Source organism: Barbus barbus (assembly GCF_936440315.1).
Source record: "Barbus barbus genome assembly, chromosome: 29".
Lineage (NCBI taxonomy): Eukaryota > Metazoa > Chordata > Actinopteri > Cypriniformes > Cyprinidae > Barbus > Barbus barbus.
In genome coordinates this window covers 18,282,039-18,303,368 of record NC_136757.1, presented here as the reverse complement: position 1 = coordinate 18,303,368, position 21,330 = coordinate 18,282,039, and the positions used below count along the sequence as shown (strand labels likewise).

The window sequence follows — 21,330 nt, the reverse complement described above, 5'->3', positions numbered from 1 at the left end:
TGTCACCTACTAAATAAATGATGAAGATTAAGAAAGACAGTGCAGAACAGAAGCATGCAGTTATTAGTCTTTACAGTTGTGTACATTTGATCTCAGGATGGCTCAAAAAGAAAATAAAGCTGTATGGTTTAACTGGTTTAACAAATCAATTTACCATTTCACACCTTTTACTGCCAGTGAATAGAAAAAGAGAGGTCTGCTGCATGTCTGCCATACCATGTCCTAGTTTGTGTAACATTTGGCATCTATAAATCTTGGCTGAACATTCATCCGTCATGTCAGCTATATCAACAGGTTCAGCCACTGTTCCTCTGTGTAATGGTGCTTTCATATTTCCATTAAATATTTCAAATGAGTTGGAGACCATCCACATTTATGAATTAGATTTACCAGGATGGATATATATTGTATAATCTGAGTTTGTAATGCAGATGTCTGTTACCAAAAGCGGATAGCTCATCTGTGTCTGAAAAATCTCACTGTTTTATGTTTGGCTGCATGGTTAAAGTCAATGCACCTCATGCTGGAACACAGCGGATGGGGACTGTGGTGAAGACATGCTACGAATGGTTGATTTGAGGTGGAACCTCTGGGAACAGCTGGTAGCATTATGGCATACAGAGAGAGATTGTATGGGGGAAGGGTGTTTAGTGACAGAGAGAGGGTTTATGACTGCTGCAGTGAAGCCTTATGAGAGGAGCAGCATCCCCACACCCAGCACCTCCCCTCTGAATCATACATCTCCTCTCACTGAGCCTCTGACCTCCAAGGAGGGCCCTCATGTCCTCTCGCTCTCGATCTCATTTCTCTCTCCCGTCCTCCTTTTCTCTCTCTCCACCTCTCACTCTCTGTTTCTCCGTCACACGCTTTGCACCCCATTGGCTCTGTTACCCTGGCAACCCTGAGTAAAAAGCCAGCATGTAGAAAAACAGAGGTGGGGGTTTTGATTGTGTGTCTCTGGGAAAGAGAGATGGGGTCTCCATCATTATTGTGTTTGGGGCAGCATGAGGCTGTTTTTTGGTTGTGTAGATGCAAAGTAGCTGGTGGTTTTACTGTTTTCAACAATGTGTAGAGATCTTGATCATACTCTGTCTTTTTTTTCTTTCTAGATCACTGCTGTGGAGAGACAGGTGTTCGACTTTCTAGGTTACCAGTGGGCACCCATCCTTGTCAACTTCCTGCATGTCATTGTGGTGATATTGGGCTTGTTTGGGACAGTCCAGTATAAGCCCCACTATGTCGTTTTGGTGTGTACGGTATTTACCTCATGACATTTTTTGTAACTTTTTAAATTTCATAGGTATGTTATTATTCATAAAAAAAACATTTATACTTATTATTTATAAAATACTGGTACTAAATATAAAAAGATTACAAAAATACTTAAATGAACAAACTTATTTTAAAAATTCATTAAAATAAAAGTATTAAATTCAATAATACATTTTAATTGAATGATATTATATGTTTTAATTTCTTTATCAAAAACTAATAAATAAATACCATTCAAAAGTTTGGGTTTAATAAGGTTTTTTTTTTGTTTTCGTTTTTTAATGCTTTTATTTAGCAAGAATGCATTCAACTGATCAAATGTGACAGTAAATATGTTTATAATGTTACAACAGATTGTTACAAATGCTGTTCTTTGGAACTTTCTGTTCATCAAAAAATATATCACAGTTTCCAGAAAAAATATAAATCAGCACAACTATTTAAAAAAATGATAATAATAAATGTTTCCTGAGTATAAAATCAGCATGATTTCTGAAGGATCATGTGACACTGAAGAAAATTCAGCTTTGCCATCACAGAAATAAATTACATTTTAAAATATATAGAAAGCAAAATTCTGATATTTTGAATTGTAATAAAATTTCACAATATTACTGGTTATTGTATTTTAAATCAAATAAATGCAGCGCTGGTGAGCATAGGAGATTTCAAAATACATCACCCACCCCAAACTATAGCTTATAGTCTAATACAGTAATTTGGTTGTTTAATGAAGTTAACTAGATGTGGTTACGATTTAATTTTTAAAAACTCTGATGTCCATATGTTCTTTCCTTTTCTTTTAGTATATTGTATGGACCGTGTTTTGGGTGACTTGGAATGTCTTTATCTGTTGCCTTTATCTAGACCTTGGAGGACTTTCAAAGGTAAAGAGCCCCATTACTCATATGGGTCAGTCTAGTGCTAGACTAAGTTCACATACATTCATGCCATTGGTATGAAATTATATCATCACTGTGGTATAAGCTTGCAAACCACAGATGAACAGGATAAAACCTGCACTACATGTTTCCTTAGTACTACAGCATTAAAATCAATAGTGTTTACAAAGCCATGAAACTGAAATTCAGAATGCTGCTTGCAGGACAGCAATTACCTGTCATTGGGACTCTCATCTTACCGTTCGGAAGGACAATGGTCCAGGCTGTGAGAACAGAAACCTCCCAACCACTAGATGGCATCATCTGGAAAGTACTGCTCTGGTCTCTGAGCTGGGCTGTGTGTTGGAGTATCAGTACATCGAAGTTATGCACAGCGCCCTGCAAATGTTCATTTCTGTAAGACCCTAAAACTGAAGAAGTCATTATCTGTTAAAGCTGAAGTGTGCAGAAAAAATGACTGTTTTTCAAACAGGTTTCCTGAACATTTCTCACAACAATGCTGCTGTGTCAGGCATACCAGCTTTGCTACCTACAATTGAATATTATGTTGGAAAATTACTTCAGTTTTAATATGAACTCTTCTGCTTAAAATGTTCTGTGATTCATCCATTTACACCAATATTGAAATATATATAGGCCTATATATATGTATATTTATAAAAGTGACTTGTATGTGACTTTACTGATGCTTTGTTTGTTTACATGTAGGCCCTGGGATTTGTATTTGCCTGCTATGTTGTCAACATCTTCAATGAAGAGGAAGACACATGTTTGTAAAATAATTTTCATCTTATACCTTTTAAAAGTGGCTTTAGTCATTTTTGTGTATGTTTTACTGGTTCTTATTCATCTTCCTAAACAACTGATATTACTTAATGTGAATCTAATTGTGTATCTGCATTGTGTTACTTTTCAGATTTGTATAAGTGACCGTGTCCAGATCTCATCAACATCTCAAGAGAGAGAAGGAACATTGAGAAGGGAAAGAGATGGAAGAAAAGGACATTAACCATTCTCAGAATGGACGAGATTGGATGAATTCCAAATTATGTAGCCTATACATGTATAAACATAACAATACACACAAATTAAGAAAATAAGAGTGATGTGAATATGAACATGACAATTAAAAGGTATGTGTGTTTTATTAGTAGTATTTTGCCTAATGACACATTGAACTCAACAAGTGAACAAGACGCGAGTCACAAGGCATCTGTGTAACTGTTCATCCAAAACCAAAGGATACAGCAATGGACCTCACTTTTATGTTCTTTTGTGAATACTTGTTTATTTTCCTATCAGGATATGATTTTTCTGTGAAACAGTTTTGCACCATTTAAGTAGGCTATGTGGCTTCTAATTTTACAGTTAAAATGGTAGACTAGCCTATATTTTGTACATTTTAAACATATTGTTAAGATCTCTTTCAGTTTAATAGTGGAGATTAAATGAAGAAGAATGAATTGCTTTACATGCACTTGTGTCATTACACGGCAAAATGCTGTTAAATGTTTAATGATCAACATCTGTCTCTTTTACTATCGGTAACACAAGCCATATTTGTGAGAGCAAGTATAGGAGAGTGCAATTACAATACCTGTATGTGCTGGTCAAGCAAAACAGAAACATTGTAAATTAGCACATGCGGAACATCAAACCTCCTTTTGTAAATGTAAATAATACAGCATTTACTGACAGAGTATTTTGAATGCTGACTGTAGTGAGTAATATAATCTTTTATTTTGTTACATTAGTGAATATCTTAATATTTGTTTGGAAAACACCACAGTTTATAGGGAAAAGGCACTTTATTTCGTTAGGGTTTCTCTGTCAACGAGTTGTTTGTATGTCGAGGAAGTTCCCCTATTGACTCGCATTACACTGACACCTAGTGGATAAAATGAGAAAACCGCAAGTTGAATAAATAAGTATTGGGGGCAACGGTTTGTAGCCTACATACTACATATTAACCATAAAAGCATTAGGATATTCAATAGTAGTCAATAAGTAATGGAAGTCGTGGCCTAATGCTTAGAGAGTCGGACTTGTAATCCAAAGGTTGTGGGTTCGAGTCTCGGGCCGGCAGGGATTGTAGGTGGGGGGAGTGAATGTCCAGCGCTCTCTCCACCCTCAATACCATGACTGAGGTGCCCTTGAGCAAGGCACCGAACCCCCAACTGCTCCCTGGGTGACGCATCATTGGCTGCCCACTGCTCCGGGGGGGTGTTCACTGCTGTGTGTGTGCACTTTGGATGGGTTAAATGCAGAGCACAAATTCTGAGTATGGGTCACCATACTTGGCTGTATGTCACTTCACTTTCACTTCAATAAAAAAATATAATGTTTTTAATATTTTATTATCTATAGCCATACAGGATGGTTTGTGATAGTCAATTATTTTTGTCTGAATTAAGCACAAACCCATTCAACATAATAAACTAATGTGATGTCCTCTGACAAACATGTTATAGCCTACTAGGAGGCTGGAGCTGAGGTGAATGATGAATGAATGAGTGTGATGTAGACCTAATATTTCTAAGATCAAGTGGAGGAATCAGCTAGTTTTCATTTCTACATAAAAGCATAATCTATATATTTTTATTGTAAATAATTTATTATAGACATTTATACTATTAACATAAATATGTAATTATAGGTAAAATAACAATGCCAAAATGTAGCCCACAGCACTTCTCATTTAGTAACTTATTATACTGCGCTTTAAATGTCTTTAGGCAATTATTAGAAGGTAGAACAAATGTGAAAGTTTATTTACTAAGAGAAAGAAGACCTTTATTGAGTAAGAACTTTTTTCCAATTTTCTCAGGTTGATCACCTCCGCATGGCCACCCGGTCCATGTGGCGTCAGTCCCTCCGCGCAGATCCCGGATGGAGCGGCCATTGGGCGGAAGTGAACAGAGGTGCACAATAACTGCGGGCTGGGAGGAGGAAAAAATATATATACTCTTTGAAATAAATTTACACTCGGAGTGTGACAGCATTGGATTAAACCCCAAAACCGCGGAGCCTCTGATACTCTCGGAAACATCCTCAGGCTGGACTTTTAGTGCGCTCGCGAGGACCGGATCGCCGGAATCAAGTCGTGGAAGTTGCTGAAAAAAAGCGCAGTTCAGCCTGCACGGAGCCGAGAGGAACTCACGGGCTTCGGGTTACGCTGAGCACCCTCGCTGCTGCTTCTTTTTTCTTTGCAAGACTCTTGCTGAATCTAAAGAGGCCCTCTTGATGAATTATGTCTGCCACCAGTATTGACCCACAGGTAGGTTGGAGTGGCACGGCGTCGCTAAGGCCTTTAGGAGGAGCAGGGAATGCGCGTGTAGCCTCCGCCGCTTCTGCGGAGACATTACGGGCTTCTGCCTCTGCTTGCTTCACACAAGCGCGATGGCTAACGAGCTAGCATTTTTCCCACTCGTTTTATTGAATACTACATCGCGTTTCTTCGGTCCAAACAGACATTTCCGTTCGACACCTCACACAACGCGTTTTGCTCCAGTGTAGCATCAGGATAAAACTTAATTTAGTACACAATTCTCTCTCATCGGCTTCCGAGAGTTGTAACTAGTTTTCTCTGGACTTGGGCTGATCTGCATGGTCGACGAAATCTTTAGCTATACGGGTGGATGTGTAATTCCTTGATTGACTAAATAAATATCAACATAAGCACGCGTTTCTCTTTAATAACGAATGGCGAGCGACTCTTGATAGTGCATTGATTTATTGCTGATGCTCTGATGGAGCATGAAACGTTGTGTAGTATTTACATGTTAAACACGAAGACTAAGTGTTTAAAACTCCAATTCAAAGGTGTTAATGTTTTATCTTGTTGTTTTTATCCATCTCTAATCACCTACTGAATGGGAAGACATCCAAAGGGCAAGACGCTAAAGGTGAGTTTGCTGGATAATATATATGTCTATACAGATTTATTAATGAAACGTCCAGGATAGGCTCATTCCTTCGCGTTAAGTCCAGGTTTACCATTATTAATGCTCTCAGCTGCGGCTAAGTCAACTCAAATTCGGGCATTCATTCTCTGTCAATGCCTGGTTGCTGTGTTGCTCACATATCATTCAAATAATGTTGTTTGAGAGCTTAATCAATCACCTGATGGAGCCATATACCTCCTTGGAGGCCAGAACTGCTCCTGCTGGATTAACACCACTCTGACACATCAATTGGCAATGGGAGCTTGGCATTTGAGCGCATTAAATAGATTATGCTTCATAATTCTGTAGCGTTAACTACTGTAGTTTGAATTTTTTGCTTGGGTAATTTTAGATGGTCCTCTTCATCTATGACTCTGTCTGTAGTATTGTGGTAGTCAGACAGAACGTGGTGAATGACTCACTGAGATCAGTGTGATGAAGTTCACACTACTGTAGTAGTTTATCATTTGTTGAAGATCTAAAATGTGAATGGCGTACCAAGTGATGTCTTGCAAGGGACAGAGAAGACTGTTGGATTTAGCATGTGCTTTGAGTTTGTTATCAGATGTAGTGATTTGAGAAGTAACCCTGCGTGTTTAACATCGTCCTTTATTTCAGTGCAAAATGGCTCTCTTCATCAGAAGGAAACGGTCCACGACAATGACTTTGAACCATACCTCACTGGCCAGTCTAATCCGGTGAGAAATGGAGAAAAACTTTTAAATCAACATGTATTCTCGAAAAACATATCTAATGTTTTTACAGTTTTGCTTCTCAGCATAAGCATGTTTTTGATATTTTTAAGAAAAATAAATAATGAATATGATTTTAAGTGCATTATCCTTGTAGGCTTGTGCATGTAAAAAAAAAAAACTGTATTATTACTTTATCTGGCTCTGAAAGAACTATTCTGCTGTTTTTACTGAGGAAGAGAAGTATAGTAATAACTAACTAGGTCTACAGTGGGAAATTTGTCTGTACAGTTTAAAAAATCTGAAATAACTTTTCTGCTGTTGCAATGGTGGCAGAGGGAAAAACTATTAACCAGCTAGGTTTTACTCTGGGAAATTTGACTGTAGTTTTTTATTTATTTATTTTTTATTACCAGTACATTACCACAACCACAGTACATTACTAAAATGAACTGGTTGTACAATACATCATTTTCTAAAAATTGTTCTGGAGTTTAAAATAATTTCCCTTTTAATATGGAGTGTCTGCTAAGATTCTGGTCTGATCTGTTTTATGCTGTTTGAAATAAGCATATGTGACCCTGGACCACAAAACCAGTCATAAGGGTAAATTTTCTGAAACTGAGATTTATACTTAATCCGAAAGATGGATAATTAAGCTTTCCAATAATGTATGGTCTGTTAGGATAGGACCATGTTTGACCAAGATACGACTATTTGAAAATCTGCAATCTCAGGGTGCAAACAAATCAAAATATTGAGAAAATCGCCTTTACATTTGTCCAAATTAAGTTCTTAGAAATACATATTATTAATCAAATGTTAAGTTTTGATTTATTTACGGTAGGAAATGTACAAAATATCTTCATGGAACATTATCTTTACTTAATATCCTAATGAGTTTTGGCATAAAAGAAAAATCGATAATTTTGACCCATACAATGTTTTGTTGGCTATTGCTACAAATATACCTGTGCTACTTAAGACTGGTTTTGTGGTCCAGGATCATATTTGGTTTGCATTTTGCCATTAATTCTAACAACTCTATTTCTGATTATCCCTCAGAATAACAGTTACCAATCAATGACCGACCCATACCTGTCTAGCTACTATGCCCCCTCGATTGGGTTCCCGTACCCCCTCAGCGAGGCCCCCTGGTCCACCGGTGGAGACCCGCCAATCCCGTACCTCACTCCGTACGCCCCCCTCAGCAATGGAGACCATCACTTCATGCATGACACTGTGTTCGGACAGCCAGGGGGTCTGGGTAGTAGCATCTATCCACATCGCTTCAACTTTTTCCCTGAAAACCCAGCGTTTTCCGCCTGGGGTACGAGCGGCTCTCAGGGCCAGCAGACTCAGAGTTCTGCGTACGGGGGCAGTTACAGTTACCCGCCCAGTTCTTTAGGTGGCACCCTGTTACCCGACGGCCAAACGGGCTTCCCAAGTGACACCCTGAATAAGGCGCCAGGTATGAACAGCTTAGAGCAGGGCATGGTGGGGTTGAAGATCGGCGGCGATGTAACTGGAGGTGGTTCCGGAGTGAAGACGGTGGGCTCGGTGATTGGTGGAGGGCCGGTGGCGGCAGCTGTGGCCACGGGTAACGGCGGGACTCCTCTAGGGCTACCGCCTCCCAAACCCACATCCTGGGCAGCCATCGCCAGCAAACCGGCCAAGCCTCAGCTGCTGAAAGTGAAGAGCAAGCCGGGGATGCCCATGGCTGGAGGCACCCTGCCCCCACCGCCCATCAAACACAACATGGACATTGGCACCTGGGATAATAAGGGGCCTGTGACTAAAGTGGCCTCGCCACTGCCGCCCCACCACCAGCAGCAGCCTCCGCTCCACTCCCAGGGTCACCTACCGCCTCACCCTCATGGACTTCCGCCCCCGCCTCAGCCCCCTATCCCGTCTGCCCAATCACTTGCCCAGCAGATGGCGATGCATGGTCCACCCCCTCCGCAGCCTTACCAGAACCACACCCCTGCTCCTCCCCCTCAAACCCGGTGGGTTGCCCCGCGTAACCGCAACCCTGGTTACGGTGGGGGTGGCAGTGTGGACAGTAGCGGCTCGTCGAGCGGCGGAGGGGTCGGCAACGGTGGTGGCGGTGGACCTCCGGGGTCCGGTGCTGTGGAATCCCACCCGGTCCTTGAAAAGCTGCGTGCGGCGCACAGCTACAATCCCAAGGACTTTGATTGGAACCTGAAAAATGGCCGGGTTTTCATCATTAAGAGCTACTCGGAGGACGACATCCACCGCTCCATCAAGTACTCCATCTGGTGCAGCACGGAACACGGTAACAAGCGGCTGGATTCGGCCTTTCGCACCATCAACGGCAAGGGTCCTGTCTATCTGCTGTTCAGCGTCAACGGCAGCGGACACTTCTGCGGCGTGGCAGAAATGCGCTCACCCGTAGACTACGGCACCAGCGCCGGCGTTTGGGCGCAGGACAAGTGGAAGGGCAAATTCGACGTTGACTGGCTGTTTGTTAAAGACGTGCCCAATAGCCAGCTCAGGCACATCCGCCTGGAGAACAATGACAACAAGCCCGTGACCAACTCCCGTGACACGCAGGAGGTGCCTCTGGAGAAGGCCAAGCAGGTGCTGAAGATCATCGCCACCTACAAACACACCACCTCCATCTTCGATGATTTCTCACACTACGAGAAACGGCAGGAGGAGGAAGAGGTGGTAAGAAAGGTAATGTGCTTTTTCTAATCTTTTTTTGCTTAACAATAGCTGCATTGTTTAACTAATGATTAGAACATTTTTTTTTTATATGCGATTTATTAAGAGATGCATATACTGAAGGAAAATATTTCTGTTTAGAGGTGAATGACCATAAGCAGCGATTTACCAAAGAACTTTGAACGGCATGTGAACGGTTCAGGCTACTGTTCATGTCACTGAAACTGCCTATGTCAAGTTTACAGCTGTTTTTAAGTGCCATAGATCAGTGCACGTCTACCTGGTTCTTTTGGAATGGTTGATGCTCTTTGCTTTTGCTGTGGATGCTTCAGTTATTTCATTATTCTGTCTTTTAATATTTCATCCATTGGTGGTTTTTAGTACTGTGATGCTTCAAGTATAAAGCTGCTAATAAAATTGTATTGTATCAGATTTCTGCTGACAAAAATACATGTGTTAAACTGGCTCTACGTTGCTCATTTTAAATGTGGTTTATGGTTATGGATAAATTTGGCAGTTTTATGTGGAATTTTGTTATTAAAAATGCAACAAATTTAAGACCGTGCTGACGTTTTTGATTTGAGTCCAAGGATTATTGATTTTAATCTTTCTTTTATCTCCACTGACAGAACCTAGAACCTGCTCCTCTCCAGAACCGATCCCGACTGGATCAAGTAAGCTTTTCTTTTTTTTTTATTGTTTTTCAGGTCTAACATGGTTATAGAAGATTTGGATATGTCAGAGAATTTTGAATTTTTTTTATTTCCAGATTAAGTTTGTAATGTTTTGTATTCATGTTCAAATCTAAAATATTGAATTGTTTATGAATTACGCTTTTTATTGAAGATAGCTGTTATCTTGCTGCTCGTGTAACACTGATTTGACTTTAAAACATATTCTGTTAAACTGTACTGTTTAATCACATATAACAGTTTTAAGGTCATTGCACACGGTGTTAGAAATTTTTGCACTTTAAAAAATAAATATAACCTCACGTTGTGTCAATCACGTTTACACACTGCCTCCGAAACTTTCGTCTGTCATAAAAAAGTTCGGATCAGGTTCGATTTTCTGCGTTTTCGCATCGGTAGCATGCATTTTGATAGGAAAGGATGAAGAATACGAAAAAATTGAAAAACGCACGCAAAAATTTCAGACTCCATGTGCAATGACCTTTACTTAGAAAACTCCCTGAGGACTGTTTAGTAAAATGTCTAGAGGAAATCTTTTAGAATCTTGTTTGACAGTGCACCTGAAATTTTCTCTTTCTGTATGTAAATTATCAATATGTTTATTAATGGATTTACACTTTTTTTTTTTTATGAGATACTGAAAAAAATTATAGTGAAACAGTTTTCACTCAGAAATTGCTATTAAATTTAACAAATAATTACAAAAAGTAACTTGTTGAATTAAACATGAAATTTTGAAGTAGATAGAATGAAATTTATATTTTCTTGTTAAACACTCCACTTTAATCTTTGAAATATCATGTACTACCCTGTTCTTGGCATGGAAATTGCTTTAGAAGCTGACGTGACATGAAACAAGTGACTAAATAATCACTTGTGAAATCAGTCACTCCTTATGTAAATGTTTTTAAAGATCCAAATGATGAATAACTGCTTAAGTCAAGGAAATTCAGGGGTGAAAAGTTGCCGTAACCCCGGCTTGCGTGCGAGAATGTAATTGTTGGAATGCAGTGGGGTTTTATTTTTTTTTTTTTTTTATTTTAAATGAAATGTATTTTTGATTTTTCTGTACATCAAAGTAAACTTCCCTCCATTTCTCTCTCTCTTTCTCTCTTGCAGGAACGCCAGAACCGAAATAAACAATAGAAGGCTGCCCCCTACATAATATGAGCAGTTGTTTTAGGACTGACCATTTGAAAATAAAATTTAAAGAGGACACAAGATGAAATTTAAAAAAAATAAACAATCATTATGTTTTTCTATTTAATTCTGGTGACTTCAGCCAGCGTCAGACTCGAGCCTCTGCGCCCTCCGGCTTCACCTGTGGGGCTGAAGTCGATTAGCACCTCCCAACATCGCATCATCATTTTGATTTTGATTTTTTTTTTCTATCGCTGCTTTTCTATCATTTGGTATTGTTTTCCTCCCCCCTTTGACCAACCGATATCTGCACAAGTCTTTTATTTCATCCTATATTTTTGTTTCTTCAGCTCCACTGCTCCTCATCATGCCCTTCAGAGTTGGTTAAATGAGTGGGTAGTGACTTCTGTGATGTATGTATGTGTGTGTGTATCAGGGAAAGTGGTGGGGAGTGTATGTCAGTCATGTGATATGGCAGAGGTGAGGGAGGGGGGTGTGTTCAGACTCCGCTCTGGTTGGGTGGGGGGCATCTCCAGCATCAGTAACTGTAACAGGCCAGTTTTACGTTCTGTAGATCCAGATTTGTGAAGAATCGTACAACTGCGTAGAAGGGACAATGACATGTGTCTTGACATGAGATGATGTTATAAAAACTATATTTTTGAATTATGTAACACTTGACTTTTTTTTGTTCAGTGACGAGCCACTTATGTCACAGGTTTTGTTTTTTCTTTTCTGTTTTTCCTGCTTGGAGCCTTAACATTTTAAAGCTACGGAAACCGTTTAATAATGGCTGTTCTATACCTCAAATGAAACAGCGTTATCAGGGAGACGACATCCCATGCATCCTTAACCAAGGGAAGTCAACATTGTCACTGGCTGGACTAAAAAAAAAAAAAAAAAAAAACTAATGTTTTTGTTGCGGTTCAGAGCCCAGTGCTCAGACTTTGTTCCCATACACGCTTAATGTTTAAAGAGCAGAAATGTAACTACTTACTGTTCCAACCCCGCCCAGCAGAGGTCGCTGTTTCTTTAAGCCAATCTGAGAGATGTAGCAATTCACTGCTTTTAATTTGAAATCACTTTAGATGCATCACCTCTTTTTTTTTTGTTCTTTGTCCTTTCTTAACAGATTTCATTTTATCGCTTTTTTCCCTCCCCATGTCCTCAGTATATTGCTAAGCTTTAACGTAGGATCATATAATGATAACAATAACGAAGAACGCCTCAAATGTTTAACCTGAAAATTAATGTTACTGATTTACTGTTAAAAGTAAGAAAAACAAACAAACAAACAAAAAAAAGAGTATATGGTTTCTGTGCGTGATTTTTTAGGACCTGCTTGCTGTTTTGTGTGTTTGTGTGTGGGAGAGCGGAATTGAACCGTGTGAGGGTTTCAGATTTCTATAGTCATATAACAAAAGATTCATGAAAATATATGAAATACTAAAAATATTAAAAAAAGAGTTACAATAGAAACATTTAAGTCACCCCTGAAATGAATATGCATTGTATTGGAAGGTCACTATCTATCACGTTCTTAGATTTGATCATGCTCATTATTAAAATAATACTATATGGTGTAATTGGTGTTTGAAGGTGTTCTTTTTACTGCCTTGCTTTGTTGGGAAAGCTGTCTGTGTTGTTACTATACTAATTGCTTTTGCACCAAGATGCCCAAAACGCAGAGTCCTGTATCACTTTTTAACCTACTCGCATGCACTCACCTAACGGTTTCAATTTTAAGAAATCTCCCTTGATGAACACAGGATAAACATGCTGAATTTTAAGTCATGGTGGACGTTTATTTGTTATTTGTATATTTATTGTTTGTGGGGGTGGGGGGATTGAGTCTCAAAAAAACCCACAGGATACATATTTATGTAACTGTCACTTCTGAAATCTGTAAAATAAGCTTAGAAATACAAATGTGGAAATACTGTAATTTCAGTATACTCCCCAATGCTTCATATATGTTGCTTTTGGCTAAGTTTTGAAAGGGTTAAATAGTTCATCTTTAAGCAAATTTCTAAAGTTGTGTTATTGGTCATTTTTAGATATGCAGATACTAGTGCAAAGAATATTTTATGCACTCTACCTTAACCATTCATTGTTGAGTTGAAGAGAACGAGCAGTGTTTATCTACAAGCATTGTGCGATAGGCCTTATACAGTAAAGGTTGAATAGTGTAAAGTTGGTAGCCCGCTTTATTATGTGCACACCTGCCACTTGCTCAGACTGCTGAGATGGAATATCATTAATTAAAATAAACAGCCAATGAGATCTACATCAGCACACTCGCAGAGGTCATGTGTGGCACATATAAATAGCAATATGATTTCCTAAAGGTCATATAAAAATAATAAAATAGCTGTTGAATTTATTACTGAAACGGCTCAAAATATAATGCTATCGTTCTTGTATGAGAGTTAAATATCTAGATAACTGAGTACAGGGCCATCTGTATTGATTGGCTGCCATCTTGTTCTACTCCTCTAGATAACAGGAAGTAGAGTTTTGGCCAGAAATGAAAACTTGAAGCAAGATTTCTAGACAGGCAACAGATTTGCAAGAAGTAAGGGTTTATTAACAGGTAAACAAAGAAAGTGTGGAAGGTCTTGGCAGAGGATGCTCTATGCAGATTAAAAGATTGAACAGTTTTGATATTTTAAAACAGTAAGTCCTTTTCTATGTTATGCAATAATTTGCCATTTTTTGGCAGTATTTTTTTTCTAAACATATTCATATATTTCAGTTGAATGCCGTATTTATACAATATATGCTCAATACACATTAGAAATAAAAGACAATTACCAATACAAGACCAAACAGTGATCACAGAACATGATAATGCAGGTAACGTTTGATTAGCCATTCTTTTCATGATATAATACTGACCTTCTGTCTTTGGTTTTTCTGCATTTTCAGTTTTGCAATGGAAAGCAGATTTCTTTTTTACGCAAAAACCATTCATATATATCTGACATTTCAAATATTTGCTCAAGATTCCTTCAAGCAGTGCAGTGTCTATATTAGCAAATACCTTACACTGCATGGCATGATTAAATCCTGGGATATAAGAATCTATTAAATAGTCTTAAGTCTATTTTATTATTATTACTATGCTGTATGAAAATTACCTCATATACTAGTAGAAATAGACTTGGTGATATTCAAAATAAATTAATAATATATTTTGAATTAGAAGAGGAATTTCACATTCCTGTCAGCTCCCGAAATTAATATTCCTATCATGCGCCTGCAAACCAAGCGGCCTCAGTTCCTGTTCAGCTCTTTGGCTTTACTAGCCTTCACTTCTGATCTGCGCATTTCTGCTGCTCATTTTCTTTAACGATACAGGTTCGCCGTTTTAAGGCCCCTCTCTTGGCATTCACCGCGTGCCTTAATTGTATGGATATTAAATCAAGGTCCGCCGTGAACACGCAGAGTGGCGGGCCCGTGTCACCACCCTCCAGGACGCGCGCGCCAGAGCAGGCTGGTCTTCAAAGAGTACCGCAAAGAGGGATGTCGTAATGCGTTTTGACAACACGCCGACGACAAAACGTCAAAATTACAATCACAATAGTGTTTCTACATTGTTTTCTATTTCAATTTCGCGTGAAACAGTCAAATACCAACGCATATACTGCGCAGAGCAGGCCAACCAGTGGCCTATATTCACTCCCTTTAAGAGCAAGTGCTCTGCAGCCTCAATTCAAGCAGCCATGGCTATTGTCCTCCTCCTTTTGGGTCTCTGGGATTTGTGTGCCTCAGTTGCAGTACGGTTAGGAATTCAAAAAGAATGTCACTGCCCAAATATAGCATATCACGAATTAATCGCTGGATTATAGACCAAGGAATTGCATTGCAGGCGACAGAATAAAAGCGATGAAGAAGGTAGCATCCGTCCGAAGGGCGCGCATTGTTATGATTCTCACTCATTTTGCTGACCTCTGCAGTAGTGGATCCCTTAAACTACATCAAGTGTAAACAAAACATTTTTAAAATCTCAAAATACACAATCAACTATTTTACAAAAAGCTGTCGACCAACCTTATTCAAAATAATATCATCGCCAAAACAAGCAAAATGACTGAAACACCACTTAAGTCCCCCGTAAACACGATGCTCTATTTTCTCCGTCGAGCATCTTTTGAGGTGCCGCCGTATCCCTCCTGCATCCCGCAACGAGGTCACGCCTGTCGTTTACCGCCGAAACACACCGACTGTATCCCGTTTTTAATCGTAATCGTCTTCTGCTGCAGTGTTAAATGGCCTCATTTGCGTCTTGGTTGCGCTGATCCCTTCTGGAGAGATTAGTGCTTCCTCGCGTCCCCGCGCGCTCGCCCTCCACTGCTGATAGGACTCAAGCGCGAGAGAATTACATCGGGACACGCTGACGTCATGAGCCGCACCGAAGGCCCCCTCCCCTCCCGTTAACCAAATCCCCATCAGTATACGGTGCCCTTGAAAACCAGTGAGGCTGACATTCGGAGGACTGAGAGCCATTAGCGCCCTTTACGTTCAGTCGAGTTGCTGTAGTAGCTACCCAAAATTGTTCATAACCACAGCTGCTGTTAGTAATGTCCCCGAGCACTCTAAACAATGTCTGCCACGGTCAGTTCATGGTTTATCACTTGCTTCTCATACTTTTGGCCAATTTAGTTCCAGACTTTAGAGAGAAATCGACAATTCTATTCAATCCCGACCGTCTCAAACCTGCACTGCATGCAGAGTCTGAGCTTTTATGGAAGGATAGGCTAGTAGGCTACATTTAGATACTCTACATTTTGGCCTTATAGCTAAAAATAACTCTGAAATACGTCAGCTAAATATTAAAATCAAATTTCAAAGAAATGCTAAATAAGTAGTTAGAGTCAGTGCAGTTGTTTTCATTCAGTGACACTAATTTTCGGGGAAGATCTCTGGCAGCAGTTTTGTTAATCTATAAAATAGCGTTAAGAAATTAAAATAGGCCGCTTTTATGGATTTTATGTTCGATACCTTTTGTACCAAAATAGCCTACGCTAGTGTCGCTGTTGCTGAAAGAGATTTGTGAGAATTTTGCGACTTTGCACCTTTCGTAGCTACTTTCGTTAAACGTTTAAAATAGCTTTTTAAAAGTTGGCTATACATAGGCTACCCTGCATATTCATTGAGGGTTCAAACCTTAATTCGAAAATTTACAATAGGCATTTATACATTTCATGAGCACTACCCCAGATTCTTTGGTTGCACGAGTTTCCATGAATTAGGCCTCTCCTAAACATTTGTGAATCGTAAACAAATAGGTCCATCTAATTTCTACAAATGAGAGTCAGTGGGAGGATAGGAAGTGAAGGGATTTGAATATTTAGGAAGCCAGAAGCCCATAACCCACGTGCGATTTCATGGACCTGACAGTTTGCTACAGTAGCCTAGTCTATAATCCATCTATCCACCATCTTGAATTCACCTCATTTCCATTCCCCCTCAGTTCGACTATAAATGTGTAAAATCCCAGAATGGATGCTCAACCGGGAAAACGGTTATTTATTCTTCCCCTGAAGCGATATTTTGGGCCTACTTCCTTCTCCATTGCGCAAGGGAGGAGTTTTGTCTTTGCATTACAATACCGGCCGGACCATTCATCCCGTGCGTCCCTGCTCTTCAGCGGCCCGTCCACCCCACAGCGTGACAGGGGCCTCTCCATCACAAGACGACACCACTAATGCGAGTCAGTGCAGGAGGGAGTCTTTGGTGATGCAGGGGCGTGATTTAGCTGCTTTGTCATTGACGGGGAGTCAAGATAATGTAGATGAATAAGAGCTGAGGAAGCCCTTTGAGTTTAAGTAACTGCCTGCACCTGCTTCTACTGTCATGTATAGGCTATCTAACCCTGCTGTCGAGGTCAAAGAAGCCCCGTATTCTCTAAGGGATTATTAAAAGACGTTTAAACTTGCTCGTTTAGCAATTATGAAAAAAAAAACTATTTACAAACAGAAAAAAGTAAGCTAAAAGGTAACATACAAAAATATCAAACAACTGTTTTGGTCGCATATCATAATTAATAAATTGCATAAATGTGTAACAAATAGTTGTTGTGAGAACAGAGCAAACACAATATATTTTAATAACATCATATAGCCTATGTTAAATGAAAGTGTATAAAATACATTTAGTACATAAAATATTCTGGACTATATTTTTTTTCCCAGCTCCCCCCCCCCCCCCTCACTATTTATATGTTATTGCTTGAAATATTCCTTATTTTCCCTTCCTTTTCCTCTCTTACAGTCTTCCTTTTCTGCACCCTCTTTTACTTCCACTCTCCTTCTTTCTTTCTCCCACCCTCCTCTCTTCCTCTCTTCCTCCCACGTGTTTCTACATCACTCTCTTCAGTATGAGATCCACTCTGCCCTACATGTCTCAGCTGATTGGACCAGCTGCTCAACTCAAGTTCACCATAGCAACTATGATTCAGTCGCCCAGCAACGGGTTTTACTTTCACCCCACTTCCTACTCAGGGACCCCCATCTCCCCACAGCCAACCATCCAGTGGGTGAATCTGCTGATAAGTGATAAAGTGTGACTGTCTTACCTGGCATCTGCAGTTTCACAGAGTAGTTCACAGCAGTGGGTAACTGAGATCCAGGAGAGGAAAGATGTGTTCCAAATCTGACAGAAACTAAAAATATATTTTCTTTTTTTTTCTTTTTGGGATTCTGATATTGCACTATTGTGGTTACATTTTTGTATAAGTTTATATAAACTTATATATAAAGTATCAATAGCACGAGTTTATGGTTCGATTTGGCGTACTATTTATACGCAGAAATTGACGGCGTGCATATGATACACAATAGGTAGGATTGGGGTGTGGGGTAGATGCTTATCATATTTATGTGAAAACAGCGTATATGCACGCCTACAAATTGTGTATCATTTGCACATCAAACACGTGCATATGCACACAAAAGTCAGTTTCGGATTTTCTGTTTGTATTTGGCGTATACTATTTATACGCATTTTCATGAGACTGGGCTCATCCAGCACTGCAAATAGCCTAATCAAAAATGTTTTTTTTTTTTCATATAATTTCTCTGAGTCTGTCATTATTTTACATGTTTATGGCTAATCATGTTTGCATCTGAATGATTATAATAAACAAATTAGGCCATCAGCTCTCACTTATTGAACAGATGTGTTTCTCCTTATCACAAAATACTGGATTGCCTTCCATCAACCCCCTCCAGGATTTCTCCACTGCTGCAAGTCTAATTTTAATCATGCTCATTTGCATTAGTAAATGATGACTAATGAATCAGACTTGTTTGGGGCATTTCTCGGGTGTGGGATGAATATTGTCATGTATTATATCATTTTTGACTGACATAAAATCTGTTTATATAATGGGGGCCAACTCTTTTCCAAAAATAAATCATGTTACATTATTTTTTTAGCATTTACTATTACCATCCTTTTGTCATTCAAAAACAGTGTTTGTGTGCAGCCCAGTTTCCTTATGACTTTTTGAGGGAGATTTTTGAAAATGTCTCCACTCTCTTGCATGCATTAACACCCAGTAGTAATTTGGCGTGATGACCCAGTTCCCAAAAGCAAAGCATTTTCCATTCCTCACAAGTCAGTTTATAGTCTATGACAGAATATCAACAAGAGCCTATCAAATTCTCTGGAGCAGTTATTTGACCAGTTGGCATACAAATGATATAAATGACAATACAAATATTTAATAATTGCTTAAAATAATTAAATAGCATCTATATAATAGCTTTAATTATTTGCTTTCATTTAGGCTACAATTCTTTTCTGACATTTGACATTTATCCAAATATTCAGTTTGACAATTATGAACAATTTTGGATGTCACTAAATGTTTATAAAAGCAAAATGCCATCTTAACATCAAGTTAACATGTTTTTAATATCACTGTTATTATGACTGTAAAACAATACGTTTCCTAATACAAAAACAGCACCTGTTTGTTGTTTGTGTGACGGGACGGGACGCAGATTTGATTGGACAGACTGTAAATCCTTCAAAAGTTTCGACAGGTCAAATAGGCGTTTACTGCAGCAAACTCTAACGACAAGGGACGTGGACAAATAATTCAATCATATTTGCAGACAGAATGAACATCAGGAGAATGAATCCAATGCCGGTTGGTAACCAAGACTGTGAACTGCGCTTCCACATCTCCATGAGCAGCTCGCCCTACGGCCAGAGCCTCGGTGAAGGAGTTCCCACGCACCACTCCGATGAATTAACCACGGGCCATCGCATAATCGAAGAGACAGCATCGGAGATGGACAGAAAAAGATTTCAGTGTCTGGAAAATGGATTTCACGGAGACTCGGTGCCGAGCAGCGGAACGGTCAAGAAGCCCAGAGCGCCGCGGCTACTTATCAATGCGCGTGAACGGAGACGCATGCACGATCTTAACAACGCGTTGGATGACCTGCGAGCGGTCATACCGTACACACCGAATCAAAACGTGAAAAAACTCTCCAAGATAGCGACGCTGCTCCTGGCCAAAAACCACATCCTGATGCAAGCTCGGGCCTTGAGGGAGATGCGGAGGATAGTTGAGCAGAACCTGACACGGAATATTATTATGACATCATTGTCAGATTGAGTCTTTAACGTGTTATTTATTTTTTTAATATGCAATTATGAACAATGTGACCTATAATTACACACTAAAATGTATTCCAATTGCCCCCCCCCCCACACCACCACCACCACACAAGTTCTTTATGTAGGCTAAATAGTAATGGGATCTCTAATCCTATAGCCTATATGAACACTGTAAATAAACTGAAAAGGGATTCGTTTTAATGAAGAATGTGAAATCTGAAGCCTATGGTCACATTTTCTGTCACTTACTGTATATTATAGCTGTTGTGGAATTGTAATCAAAATAAAAAATAGACATTGCTGTCAAGACAAGTTTGTCTTGAGTTTTCAAAAGAAAGGAAAAGTAAAGAGTTTTGTTTTTGGAAAGTAGTTCAAGTTTATTTGTATAGCGCTTTTTACGATACAAATCGTTGCAAAGCAGGTCTACAGGAAATTAAGTTTCCACAATATATTTATATATTGCAGAACCTTTATATATTTAACTTATGGCAAAATTTGGTAATTCTGTATGTTGTCTGAGCTTTGGCATCCTCTGATGGGTTGGCGTCATCTCAGATCATTTAAGGGTTGGATCCAGACTGAAGCTTCTGTAATTCCTAGTTACCATGGGATGTTAATCCTGTGGCAGAAACAGAGAAACAAATAGAGACATAATCAGCGTAGCTGCTGTTCCATCTAAGCAAAAATGATTTGTTCAACCCAAGCTAAAGAATAATTATGTACATTTGATCAGATATAACTGCAGTACAAGATTATAACATGCATTATGTGAATGCTTGGCTAAAGAGATGTGTCTTTAATCTAGATTTAAACAGAGAGAGTGTGTCTGAACCCCAAACGTTATCAGGAAGGCTATTCCAGAGTTTGGGAGCCAAATGAGAAAAAAGCTCTACCTCCTTTAGGGGACTTTGCTATCCTAGGTACTACCAAAAGTCCAGAGTTTTGCGACCTTAGGGAGCGGGTTGGATTGTAGCGTGGTAGAAGACGAGTTAGGTACGCAGGAGCTAAACCATTTAGTGCCTTATAGGCAAGTAATAATATTTTGTAAATGATACGGAACTTAATAGGTAGCCAGTGCAGAGACTGTAAAATTGGGGTAATATGATCATATTTTCTTGACCTGGTAAGAAAGTAGGCCTGTTTATTCATTTTATGTATTTTGAAACATGGCAAATGGAGTTGGGCTACTAACATGCAAAAACATGGTCAGAATGTATAAAGTCTATACAAGATTTAGCTTAAGCAGCTCATCATTAAAAACAGGATGTATTTTGAAAAATTAAAAAAATAGAGTATAGTTTTTAAAGCATCACAAAACCATATTCTACAAAAGACTTTTCTATAGTTCTTTGAAAGCATGTTT

The 21,330-nt window shown here is 39.2% G+C and overlaps 1 protein-coding gene and 1 pseudogene across 2 annotated transcripts; both read left to right on the top strand.

The window, feature by feature from the left end:
* Positions 1-668: 668 nt before the first annotated feature.
* LOC306849101 (sodium/potassium-transporting ATPase subunit beta-1-interacting protein 3-like) lies at positions 669-3,104 on the top strand (annotated as a pseudogene). Its single transcript has 6 exons — positions 669-782; positions 1,110-1,247; positions 2,079-2,159; positions 2,378-2,570; positions 2,883-2,943; positions 3,091-3,104. The product of its transcript is annotated as a sodium/potassium-transporting ATPase subunit beta-1-interacting protein 3-like (transcript).
* Positions 3,105-5,055: 1,951 nt separating this feature from the next.
* LOC306849641 (YTH domain-containing family protein 1-like) lies at positions 5,056-13,135 on the top strand. The gene is made up of 6 exons (XM_079384818.1): positions 5,056-5,451; positions 6,055-6,079; positions 6,737-6,816; positions 7,876-9,510; positions 10,128-10,172; positions 11,310-13,135. Exons 1-6 carry the CDS (start codon positions 5,425-5,427, stop codon positions 11,334-11,336), a joined length of 1,839 nt encoding a protein of 612 aa, XP_079240944.1. The 5' UTR covers positions 5,056-5,424; the 3' UTR covers positions 11,337-13,135.
* The last annotated feature ends 8,195 nt before the right edge of the window (positions 13,136-21,330 follow it).

Bases quoted from the DNA above. Each gene is read 5' to 3' on its own strand.
- LOC306849641 (XM_079384818.1), top strand. From the start codon at position 5,425: ATGTCTGCCACCAGTATTGACCCACAG. The intron at 6,080-6,736 runs GTGAGTTTGCTG...CCTTTATTTCAG, and splicing joins CAAAGGGCAAGACGCTAAAG to TGCAAAATGGCTCTCTTCAT. The intron at 10,173-11,309 runs GTAAGCTTTTCT...TCTCTCTTGCAG, and splicing joins ACCGATCCCGACTGGATCAA to GAACGCCAGAACCGAAATAA.